We start from the raw sequence: 13,184 nt of genomic DNA, 5'->3' as shown, positions 1-13,184 counted from the left end.
TCCGGAGGATACAACTCTTATCTCCCAAGAAATGTCATTTAAATGTGACGATCTAGATAACGTACATATCCCCCCCCCCCCCCGAAGTTTTCTCATCAGGTTTGCAAGAATCTAAAGGACCGACTTTCTGAAAAATTCGCCCCCCCCCCTCCCGTGGCTCGGCCACTGGTGAGCTTTACGGTCATTTTTGAAAAATGCAATGATACAGGGGTTTAAAACCATGAATTACTTTCCATTGACGAACAGTGAAGATGTTTCGATTCTCCATTTCAATTGTATCTTGATTCTCACGTTTAATGATCAAGTAGTGACATCATTTCTTTGTTTTCGGCTTGTGCAAGATACTTTTTTCCCACGAACAGGCAGACCTTCCTCATGACCATTCAAAAACAAACTAACAAAGTATTTATCACAAGCCCTCGGTCTTGCGAAGCTCCAGCAACGGTAACACCAGATTCTCTTGATATTTGGTTTAGTTATAGATGATGTGTGTTATAAATCGTGTTTCAGTACAACTGTTCTTCAAATATATAATCATAGAATAATTCAAATTCTTGGCACTGTAATACTGATTTTAGCAAGACAAATCCCCACTTTATGGCTTCATGAGTTCCACAGGGCTCAGTCCAAGGCGCATTGTTTATTTTGCAAACAGCGAGGCTACATTTTTTAAGATACAATCTGCTGTAGCTGCACCAATACTGATTTAGTTAAAAGATTTGTTTTAAAGGTAAACAAGAGAGCTACTTTAAGTTGAGTCACTGCAAGAGAACAAATGCCAAGTAATGTTTCCTACCTTGGCATTAATCATGGCACTTAACATTTCTTATATATTTTCTGTATTAGCGTGCAGCCTCACAGTATATCAGAACAATGCAATAAAAGATTGGATGCAGAGAGAAAGTAAAATCTCAGTGGAGCAAAAACAATGTCATTTAAAAAAAGTACCAGTATTTCTTTATATCTAGATAAATTTGAGAAAAATAAAGCATAAAATAGAGCTAAATTACAAAACCTATAGAAAAATACCTTTGCAGACAATTTAAATGCGGTTTTCTCAAAAAACGTTTCAGAAAAACGTAGAAATATCCTTTTTATAATTGACCAAATAAAAATTGGAAAAATTGCATTATTCGAACAACAAAATTAGCAGGTTCTTCTCGGGCATTTCTTGCAAAAACAGAGCTCTACATAGTAACAATAGTCTTCAGCACAAGGCCACACATGATAAAATTGACAGCTATGGCGATAAAAAAACAGAGAGCTCTGAAGGGCTGGCGTACTCCATTCAGGTACACAACAGTGTGTCCGATGCGAGCTGCAGTGAAGATCCTGAAAAGCCATGTTGCTGTTATTGGGTTTGGGTTGCACAAAACATACAGCAAACCAATGGTGAAAAATGGAAATATGTTTTCAATGTCATTGCGATGGGCACTGGTGAAAAAATTGAAAAATGTTTAATAAACAAAAACTGTATTGAGACACTAGAACTCTATTGTGAAAAAACAAAAAACAATGCAACAGCTGAGTGTCTCTGGTACTTTAAAAAAGCATGATGTTCAAAACTGGTTGTCACAGCAACAGCTAATGGTTTCTAAATCAGGTTGCTGACTCCTAAACACTTATCTATTTGAAAATCTGACAGATGTCTCTGTGAAAGCTGCAAACAACAAAATCTTACTTTTGCAAACAAGTTCCTAATGTTTACCATTCCCAGGCACCGTGGAGCATTGTTGGAAGTGGAGGGTCTAAAAACAGTGTGAGGGCTAAAACCCAATAAAAAGAGACTACTGGTGGTTCACTTCTTAATATTGTGCATATTTTGCAAAAAGGCAAATGAGGTGCCTGATTCCTTATGGTTTGCGAACAAGTCACAATCCTAGTTGGTTTCTGGTATTTTAGGACAACAGAGATCTAATACACAAACTGAATTATTATCCTTTATCTTTTTACTGAAAAACTAAATTTGATGTTACATACAAAAGGTACACAAAATACCAATTAATAAGTTTAACAAATATACATTTCCTTCTTTTTTCAAATATTAAGATATGCAAAAAGTAATTACTTTCTCACTCTTTCAATATGAGCTTCAGCAACTGCAGATGGTTTATCTGGTTTTCCAAAAGCAGCAAAGTCCTCCGGGCCTAAGAAGATCTGAAATTTAACATCTGACATTAATCTTTATTAAAATAGAAATTAAATGTCTATAAAATTGGAGAATTGAAGGGAAATTACAGCAAGCCTTTGTATCTTGGACCAAATTCTTCTAATGCACATGTTTGTCCGTTGCTGTAACAAAGTTTGTTTTTGTAGTTTGGAACTGCTATTGGATTATAAAATTTCAACATAATATATGTAGCTCACATGTCAATTTTATTCCACTATGTTTCTTCAACACTTGTAGACACCAAAGCCTCTAAAATTGGGAGGGGAGAAGCAGGGGTGCCATCCTAAAAAGTTAGGAAGGGGGCTGTGCTGTAGGCAATATACTTGCATTTGTGTAAAAAACTCTTTGTTGTGTGCAGAAATCATTCAAACTTTTTGATGACAGAAAAAGACTGATAAGAAATTGCTCATTCTCATGATGCTATCTCTAAAATTGGGAGGGAGAAGCAGGGGTGCCATCCTAAAAAGTTAGGAAGGGGGCTGTGCTGTAGGCAATATACTTGCATTTGTGTAAAAAACTCTCTGTTGTGTGCAGAAATCATTCAAACTTTTTGATGACAGAAAAAGACTGATAAGAAATTGCTCATTCATGAGGAATCTATAGTATAAAAGAGGGTTGCCAACACAGAATTTGCCCAACCAAATATGAACTCACTTGTTAAGGGGGGGCTGAGCCCCAAAAATCTCTTTGAATTTTAACAAGGGGGGCTTAGCCCCCCCCCCCCTCCATGACACCATTGGGGAGAAGCATCTGTAAAAAACTCAATCTGCACACACTAAACATGCAATACATTGTTTCTGACTTGGTTAACCCTTTCCCATTGCTTTAAAAAAGACCAGATTTGCCCTTAAATTAACAACATAATTTTGGTAGCAACTTTTCCAACTTGTGACAATCAGATGGTTCTGACGTTGTTCTGCCTCTCATCAAATTGAAGTGGTTAAGTGAACGCTAAAAATCCCAACTCGTTAGAGTTTAAAATTTAAGAGAAATTTTGTTTAAAGCAAGACACAAAAGTAAGGTTTTTCAACGTTTTAACGCATAACACCTCGACTTGTGTTATGCACACATAATTACATACTATGAAGTAATGAATGAATGTTTTCAAAATTTGGTACAGCAAGTGTATTGACCATACATACCTTGTTAACAACTCGGAGCCTCCCGGTGATCAAACTCATCACCAAACATTTTATGGCCAATATGATACCGAAGAAGGCAAAATCTACAAAGACTGGGTTCTCTAAATTTAAACCTGATTGCATTCTGATGTTGTTTCCGTTTCTCTGCACCTTTCTGATAAGAACTCAGTGAAGCCACGAGAGCAAATAAACCAATTCAGATTTGAAAACGAGGTTGTCGGCGTCGCTGATAAAATTTTAAAAAAAATTCGGCGAGCTCAGCCCCTTAAAAAGCCAGCACATATTCGGTTAGATGGATTAAATTTTCCATAAAGTCTTTTTGAGTCGCTGAATAGTTTGGATTTATTCATTCATCTTGGGTTACAGGTTTCCATATGTTGGTTTTCCTATAGCAATCAGACAGGTTTAAAATTAAAAATTGATAGGACTCTGCTTGTATTATAGTCATTAATGTTTTTTATGAAAGTCTAATATTCTTCACCAAACATATACAAAATGTCCAATAAATCTTCGTAAGACCATGCTAGAGAGGCGGTGCTTCCCTGCCCCTAGCAAAGACACCCCTTATCATCAAACAGCTAGATGATTTTATTTCTGTATAAAATATCATAATATCATTTATTTTTGCAAATACAAGCCAAAAATAAATCTAGAAGTAAAATTTATCATGTAAAGGAAAATGTTTCTTGAAATTTAAATGCAGGCAACAATGATACAGAAATTCAGAAGAGAGATGCCAAGGGGTCGGTCACTATCATCTGGTTACAGAGATCTGTATCAGGATTTTACAATGCTAAGAAGATTTGTTGACACAAAGATGAAGCAAAAGAGCAATAAGAGCCTTTTTCAAGATTTCAAGTTCATAGAATGTCAGAATTGCTGGCATTTGCAAATTGCTACCAGCAGCTTATCGATCAAGTGAAAACAACAACTGGTGGAAATAGAGATCCTGAAAACAGATGATCTCAAGAAACAAGCTCTTTGGGAAGAAACATATGGAGAGGAAAACTGTGACTTTCAAGGTGGGGATTCACAAAGAGAGAAAAGACCCCAAAGTCGACATCGACACCCTTTATCAAAAGGGTAAAAGATTGCCAACTGTGCATACCCTGCGCATTCAAAAGTTTCTAGCCACCCTGTGATTTTGACACCAGACCGCCCCTGGTTTCGAAGCTGCTTATATCTTGGCCATAGTGCTGGATCTCTCTCAGCCCGTCTCTTAATACGGTCTCTCTCGCACATCAAATTATTGATGCTTGGAGAAATCCATGGTACATGTGCATGCCCCGTCTTAGCGGTTCTTTTTTTCAACGGGGATGCACATCCAAGACAGCAAGAAAGAGATCGTAGAAATTGCTAGCCATCCTATTAGGGTCATCCGATCTACATGACATAGCCATCTCCCAGTCAATACTACACAAGTCATTAAGGAAAGAGTCACGGTCACAATTTTCAAACTGCGTGACTCTGTCTTAAATTTCACGTCATTGACATGAACTCTAGCGTCTAGTTTTCTAATACCGTATGTCATATAATGGTCTGTGATACTGATTTTTACGACCGATACATTACAGAGGTTGTTGGGTCTGTTTGAACAAAGATGACCTATTAACTAAAAAGTTTTATTAGGCTCTTTATCTTTATTTTTGTTAAGTTAAGTGAGCTTCTGCTAGATGCCCAGAGCATGATAGGGCAACTGATGTTTTGTCTTCGACAAGATCAAATTACGAAATTTACAGCAATCCTGACATTTACAGGACATGTTTTGTTTTTGGTTCTGGGCATTTCGCTTTGTTTTAAGTTTTGATAAGAGAGTTTTTCCGATGGTTATACAAGAATTACAATACATGAACTCTATATCGAACTGAAGAGGAAAATTCACATTTTTTGAACAAGGCAGGAATCTGGGATAGCCGCAAATAGACATTTTCACAAATCCCAAAATTCAAAACTGTACATTTTCGAAATCAATACTGCACGTTTTTAAATTAATACTGTACAAAGTGTGTAATACTGCACACTAAAATAGGCCCTGGAAAGAGCATTATCATTCAAGAAAGGAACATGCACAAATTACATAACAAAATAAAGGCAACTTGGAAAAATCCTCTTCCCCCTAAATTATCATCTAATTTGCATCATTAATTGATCATTATGACCGTAAACATTTCTGTGAACCCCCTCCCTCCATCTATGATTAGGTAATATGTGAACGTTCCCATACCCAACTGCCAACGCATTGATAATCTTATCCAGATACAACCATTCTGAATAGAAGAACAAAGGATTGTACACAGTTAATGCTTAAAAAGTGAGAAACCTCTCAGCTATTCGATATCAGGCATTTGAAATAATTCGCATTAGTCATAAGTGAAGAAACTAATTTGCGCTGGTCATAAGTCTTGGTTAATCGTAGGCTCAATCCGGGCTGACTCAAAATTGCGTTTGGAAACCAAGTTTAGACCAACTTTCCGTTTAGAATACAAATTGAACAGAGTTTACCCTGGGTGAACACAACACAAGTTGAACCCCGGTAGCTTTTTGTAGTGTAAACCGGGCTTTCGATTGGAAATAATTACACTTGCTTTCATTATTAAGCGTCGGACGAAGAGTTCAAGTGAATTTTGTTCCACTTTTCCGAGGTATTTTGAACATTATTTCTTCCTGGTACTCATATTGTAATTTTCTAAATGTATTATCAGTCATTCTATCAGTTCAATTTTGCTCAATGCATTCTAAACAACAGGTTACACCATTCAATCTTTTCCTATCTTGGGTACAGTTAAAATTTAGCTGTAAGTCAGCGCTGTGAGTTATTTTTCTCCGATCGCAGTAGCTGCCTAAGAAATTCACCATATCTTTGAAACGCGTTCAGATTTTTATGAGTTATTAGTTTCTATAGACTGAACACTGAAGCAACGAACGTCCTAGAGAAATCAGATTTGTTGATTTTCTTGATTACTTAGATAAAATATGAATCCAGATTATGGACGAAAATGTGCATAAAAAGAAGCATAACTAAAGGATTTTCCTGAGAATTTCCTGGGAGCTGGAGATATCCCAAACGAGGCAAGGTACCTTTCAGAGTTGTTTTAATGTTCGCAACTTTTTAAAAATATAATTTCCGCAACTTTAGATCTGCAAAATTGTTGTTTGAAAAAAAATGATGCTTTCTTGCTTTGCTGAGTCAACCGGGCTCAACCCTCTTTCGCCCCGGGCTGACTCGGCCCGGGCTGACTCGGCCCGGGCTGACTCGGCCCGGGCTGACTCGGCCCGGGCTGACTCGGCCCGGGCTGACTCGGCCCGGGCTGACTCGGCCCGGGCTGACTCGGCCCGGGCTGACTCGGCCCGGGCTGACTCGGCCCGGGCTGACTCGGCCCGGGCTGACTCGGCCCGGGCTGACTCGGCCCGGGCTGACTCGGCCCGGGCTGACTCGGCCCGGGCTGACTCGGCCCGGGCTGACTCGGCCCGGGCTGACTCGGCCCGGGCTGACTCGGCCCGGGCTGACTCGGCCCGGGCTGACTCGGCCCGGGCTGACTCGGCCCGGGCTGACTCGGCCCGGGCTGACTCGGCCCGGGCTGACTCGGCCCGGGCTGACTCGGCCCGGGCTGACTCGGCCCGGGCTGACTCGGCCCGGGCTGACTCGGCCCGGGCTGACTCGGCCCGGGCTGACTCGGCCCGGGCTGACTCGGCCCGGGCTGACTCGGCCCGGGCTGACTCGGCCCGGGCTGACTCGGCCCGGGCTGACTCGGCCCAGGAGGACTCGGCCCAGGAGGACTCGGCCCAGGAGGACTCGGCCCAGGAGGACTCGGCCCGGGCTGACTCGGCCCGGGCTGACTCGGCCCAGGAGGACTCGGCCCAGGAGGACTCGGCCCAGGAGGACTCGGCCCAGGAGGACTCGGCCCAGGAGGACTCGGCCCAGGAGGACTCGGCCCAGGAGGACTCGGCCCAGGAGGACTCGGCCCAGGAGGACTCGGCCCAGGAGGACTCGGCCCAGGAGGACTCGGCCCAGGAGGACTCGGCCCAGGAGGACTCGGCCCAGGAGGACTCGGCCCAGGAGGACTCGGCCCAGGAGGACTCGGCCCAGGAGGACTCAATTTGGTTTGAAATAATGTATTGTTAACGCGAAAGAGGGTTGAGCCCAGCTAACTTTTCTACTGCGCATGCGGAATAAGGTTGCGATTTGAAAAAGGCGCAAACTTTTTCTAAAATATTTTGCACAGCCTTTGCTTTCTATTAGACTGAAAGTTTCCATAACTTCTTTATCAAAGCTACTAGTTGAGGTCTGAAAATCTCTTGACTTGTTAAGCCGATTATCGTTGCTTTGCGGTCGCATGTCTCATTTACAATATCGCATGGCACATCCATGTATCCAATGTATGACTGTGTTTATTCAAACAGGCTTATTGATCTTAAAGGGCCTCTCCAGCCAAGTTTTTCACAGTTTGTAAGATATAAGCTCTTGCATTTCGATAATTGAATTGAATTAACCGACACAATTTTTCCGGTTTGGTGACACTGTGACGCAATTTTGACGCCACTGTGCATTTCGTTAAACCCCCCTCACATAAACAATTTCAGGCCGGTCTGAAACTCAGATCAGCTTGAAATTTGTTGGTGCGTGCTAATTTGACTCCTGCTCACATGAACATTTTCCAACCGGCTTGAAATTCAACAGGCTTTCGCACATCTGCATTTATTGCCAATTCAGTTCAAAACAAACATGGCGCAAAATAATTCATATTTTATATCAGTATTGAAATCGATTTTGGTTGTTTTAGTCTTCGTTTTGCAGCTTCATTTTGTTTTGCTTCCTTAACTTATTTCTCAAAAAAGCCATCTTCATCTAAAAATCGTTCTTGCTAAAGAAGAAAAGACGTGTTTTGTGAAGATACTGAGAGTGCTAGAATCAATTCAATGGTCAAATGGCACCAAAATCATTAAGCATGCATCCCAGAGAGCAATTTATTTTTCTCCACGAGTTTCATTTCGCCCCGATTTGAAATTCTTTTCTGCACACATGCGGATTTCAAGTCGACTTGAACAACCGAAATGAACTCAGGTCGACCTGAGTTTCATTTCGCCCTCTCTCATGTGTGCACCTCAAGGGCTCAGACCGCAGATTGAAATGAACTTCAGGTCGATCTGAGTTCAGACCGACCTGAAACTTCTTATGTGAGGGGGGTCAAAGTCTTGCCTCAAACCAAGTCGAACGACGGTGATTCGCAAATTGAACATTGCAAGTGATGGTACACTCAGTTCTGTTCCACCGGCTTTTAGTTTGAGCATTTCAGACACCAATTCTGAAGCCTTTAGTTGTTCATCGTTTCTGGAAAACAACTGAAGTGTCAATTTCGATTAATTATACGCGAAGGAAGAGCTGGAACAGGAAGCCATAGCTTTGTGGGCCTACACAGGTGATCAAAACAAAGTCGTAACACAGCATGGACACATTCCGACCCGCAGACTTAGAATGATTGTAAACATTTAATATTTTTCGATCCTAAAAAGATCCTGCTGTAGATTTAGTTGCAGTTATCAATGCGTGACTTTGCCATAATACACGCATCAGATCCTAACTTTTTAGTCAATAAAAAAAAATTTTTTGGCTGGAGAGGCTCTTTAAAGCTTCAAGTGACTTGACCCAAATTTCACTGTGGTTTACGAGTGTACCTTGCAAGTGCGATCAGTAAAATTCCGTTTTCTACGGACTTACAATTCCTCTACATACAGGTACGAAAAAGCTATTTTGTACCCAAGGAACTAATCGAATGGCTAAAAAATTTGCACACGGCCAGGACAGATGTCGGGTAAGCAAAGTGTGTCTCAAATTTGTGTAGCAGGGAATAAGTTTACTGCAAACTATGTCATAATTCACTTAAACTGAAATTATACTTGGGAAAATTAACGAATTAAAAAACGACGTTTTAAGGATGGCCCATTATCAAATTAGTATATTTATGTCATAATTCATTCTTAAAACCCCATGCAATGCATGACGGAATGGGGAATTATATTCCAAGCAAAACGGGCTTGGAATATTATTTTTAATCACGCTATTTGGAAATTCAGAAAATGCCGAAATTTAATGTCTTATCTTTTCACAATTTGCTTTTGGAAGAAGATTCCCAGTCAAATTGACTGTGTTTGAAACTCTGAAAGGGTGGCAAAATATTTAGGTGTCAAATGATGTAAAGTGGTTTGTAGATATTGAAAGTTAGATTAAAGCCTAAAGCCATTTTTCAGTTAGCGCGACACTATCTTCCAAGATTTTACAAAGAAAGCAACTTCTCTTTCCAGCCTAGGAGACGATATTATTTTCGATTAAACACGCAATCTTCTGAAATTTAGCAAAATAATGACTTCATTCTCATCAAACGGTAATTTATGAATTTTTGAAAGTTTTAAAGCGTTTCTTTGAAAAAATAAAGAGGGGCTTTAGCTCCTACTAGCCTAGTATGATGCCCGTACAATTATTCGTAATTATGGTGAGGCATTGAACATGTGCTTATAAAACTACTGACTTTTCAGAAAGATATCTGACAAAATCATTTGGAAAAATGGGTTCTAAGGGACCTCCTGCCACCCGTTTGTGCAAATTGATAATTTTGCAGATTGATGGGCTCTTTCTGTATGAGAAAGACATGGTTAAAAGGACAAATAAGCTCTTGAGAAAAAACACAGATAACGAAAAATTTTTAAGTTTGAGAAACAATTGGAATACTTAACTAAGTTATTTTCAAAACATACGGCTTAATCTTCCATTAATACTTGTAGGAGTTTCATATTTTCCAGGCTGTTTCTGTAGAATTCCAGGTTTGAGGTGTTTCTGCCAAGTTCCAAACAAGGAAGAAGGGGGGGGGGTACAGCTGGTCATTAGTCAGGGGATAAAAAGCCCCTTTTGTCACTAGACAGGACTTTTGAATAAAGGTGGGCAAAATTTCTTTTTAGTACAAAACGCAGGAGTTTTAGCGCTTCAAATACAAAATCAAGATGCCTTTGAGTTCTTAGTTGAAATGCAAAATTAAATAGCCTGTCACAGGACGTTTAAAGAATTTTATCCTTTATCATTCCTAGAGCAGACTTAGCTATTAAGGGATATTTGATGGTCCAAGGAAAGAGCCAGGGCCTATTTTAAGAAGTTTTCAATACTGCACATTTATAATCATATTTTTTAAATGAAATTTTGTTGTTGCAATCAGTGAAAACCCCTGCGAACCCTAGGTATCTTAGCCATGCAAGTGTAGTGAGAAAATTGCCCGAATTTTGAACACGTGTATAGGCCATGACGCAGAAATCACAAACAGACAGACGATAATATACACAATCAACAATAACATTTCAAAACAGCAACAAAACAAACAGAATCTACAAAACCTGAATAGAAACATAGTCATTTATCCCATGAAGATGTTCAAGACTCCTGTAGCGGACAGACCTGGTCGAATTTCGACTGTGGGAGTATGTTTTTTAAGTTTCCTCAACAAAGAAAGACCACTTTTAAGTTACACTTAAGCCTCTTGTACAGCTTGTTCCAAGATAGGTTTTCATCGATAGTGTCTCCGAGATATTCTACTTCATGGGCTCGTTGGATTTTTTCTCCGTTCATTTCCACGTTTATCTCCCCCTGGATATGGTTAATTCGTCTTTTATGACCAATGACCATATATTCAGTTTTATTAGTGTTCAGACTAAGCTAATTTTGACGCATCCACACTGCAATGTTCTTACCCTCAGTTTTTAAGTCATTACACAGTTCCTCAATGTCTTTTGCAAAGCATGTTATGCTAGTGTCGTCTGCATACATATTTGTTGAGCTTTTCTCTAAGCATCGCTCAAAATCATTTACGTATAGGATGAAAAGGAGGGGCCCAAGGCACGAACCCTGGGGAATACCGCACTGAGCCTTCTTTTGTTGTGAACTGGAACCATTGATTTGGCAGTATTGTATCTTATCAGTTAGGTATGACGTAAACCACTGATGAGGGGTTCCTCCTATCCCATACTTTGAAAACTTAGAGAGCAGAATTTTGTGATCCACAGAGTCAAATGCCTTCTTTAGATCAAGGAAGATGCTAATATTTATTTTTCGTTTATCGGCATTTGAGAACCATGAGTCAGTAGCATTGAGTAATGAGGTCAACGTGTTGTGCAGCTTTCGAAATGCATGCTGACATTTGGAGAGCATGCTTTTTTCCCTCAGAAAGGTGGAGACTTGATCATGTGCGATTATTCCGAGAGTATGGATATTGGCCGGTAGTTGTTCAAATCAGTTTTCGATCCGGTCTTAAAGACTGATGCCACCCTGCGATTTTGACGCCAGACCGGCCCTGGTTTCGAAGCTGCTTATATCTTGGCCATAGTGCTGGATCTCTCTCAGCCCGTCTCTTAATATGGTCTCTTTCGTACATCAAATTCTTGATGCTTGGAGAAATCCATGGTACATGTGCATGTCCCGACTTAGCGATCCTTTTTTTTAACGGGGATGCACATCCAAGACAGCGAGAAAGAGATCGTAGAAATTGCTAGCCATCCTATTAGGGTCATCCGATCTACATGACATAGCCACCTCCCAGTCAATACTACGCAAGTCATTAAGGAAAGAGTCACGGTCATAATTTTTCAAACTGGGTGACTCTGTCTTAAATTTCACGTCATTGACATGAACTCTAGCGTTTAATTTTCTTATACCGTATGTCATATAGTGGTCTGTAATACCGATTTTTACGACCGATACATTACAGAGGTTGTTGGGTCTGTTTGAAGTAAGGTGATCCATTAACTAAAAAGTTTTATCAGGCTCTTTCTTTTATTAGGCTATTATCTTTCTTTTAATTAAGTTAAGTGAGCTTCTGCTAGATGCCCAGAGCATCATAGGGCAACTGATAAATTATTACTGAATGTTTTGTCTTCGACAAGATCAAATTACGCAATTTACAGCAATCCTGACATTTACAGAAGATGTTTTGTTTTTGGTTCTGGGAATTTCGCTTTGTTTGAAGTTTTGATAAGAGAGTCTTTCCGATGGTTATACGAGAATTACAATACATGAACTCTATATCGAACTGAGGAGGAAAATTCACATTTTTTGAACAAAGCAGGAATCTGGGATAGCCGCAAATAGACATTTTCACAAATCCCAAAATTCAATACTGTACATTTTCGAAATCAATACTGCACGTTTTTATATTAATACTGCACAAAGTGTGTAATACTGCACACTAAGATAGGCCCTGGAAAGAGCATTATCATTTAAGAAAGGATTATGCACAAATTACATGACAAAATATAGGCAACATTGGAAAAATCCTCTTCCCCTAAATTATCATCTAATTTGCATCATTTATTGATCATTATGACCGTAAACATTTGTGTGAACCCCCTCCCTCCATCTTTGATTAGGTAATATGAGAACGTTCCCATACCCAACTGCCAACGCATCGATAACTTAACAAGATACAACCATTTTGAATGGAAAGAACATAGGATTGTACTCAGTTAATGCTTCAAAAGTGAGAACCCTCTCAGCTATTCGATATCAGGCATTTGAAATAATTTGCATTAGTCATAAATGAAGAAACTAATTTGCGCTGGTCATAAGTCTTGGTTAATCACAAGTCTTGGGCGTTTTTGAAGATTTCGGAAAACCATTCAATGAATTATACAATTACGAGGAATTAGCAAAAACTGGTGTATCCTTTACGAAAATTACGGATGTTCCTGGGAATTCGGAGCCTGGAGAAATCCCGAACTAGGCAGGCTTAAGAAGGTACTTTTCAGAGTTGTTCTAATATTCGCAACTTTTAAAAAATAGAATTTTCGCAACTTTAGATCTGCAAAATTTTTTTATAAAAAAGAAATTATGCTTTTTT

General features: G+C 39.8%; 1 protein-coding gene across 1 annotated transcript; it reads right to left on the bottom strand.

Annotated features, from left to right (window-relative positions):
• Positions 1-915: 915 nt before the first annotated feature.
• LOC135689831 (microsomal glutathione S-transferase 1) lies at positions 916-3,512 on the bottom strand. The gene is made up of 3 exons (XM_065207192.2): positions 3,313-3,512; positions 2,069-2,157; positions 916-1,434 (listed from the first exon to the last, which is right to left on the bottom strand). The coding sequence occupies exons 1-3, from the start codon at positions 3,433-3,435 to the stop codon at positions 1,188-1,190; spliced, it is 459 nt and encodes a 152-aa protein (XP_065063264.2). The 5' UTR covers positions 3,436-3,512; the 3' UTR covers positions 916-1,187.
• Positions 3,513-13,184: the final 9,672 nt, after the last annotated feature.

This window comes from Rhopilema esculentum, chromosome 5 (genome assembly GCF_057945365.1).
Source record: "Rhopilema esculentum isolate cy_ngs chromosome 5, ASM5794536v1, whole genome shotgun sequence".
NCBI lineage: Eukaryota > Metazoa > Cnidaria > Scyphozoa > Rhizostomeae > Rhizostomatidae > Rhopilema > Rhopilema esculentum.
Note: the sequence above shows the minus strand (reverse complement) of the source record. Positions and strands in the feature narration are given on the sequence as shown.

Bases quoted from the DNA above. Each gene is read 5' to 3' on its own strand.
- LOC135689831 (XM_065207192.2), bottom strand. From the start codon at position 3,435: ATGCAATCAGGTTTAAATTTAGAGAACCCAGTCTTTGTAGATTTTGCC. The intron at 2,158-3,312 runs GTATGTATGGTC...GTTAAATTTCAG, and splicing joins GGCTCCGAGTTGTTAACAAG to ATCTTCTTAGGCCCGGAGGA. The intron at 1,435-2,068 runs GTAATTACTTTT...TTTTTTCACCAG, and splicing joins CATATTGAAAGAGTGAGAAA to TGCCCATCGCAATGACATTG.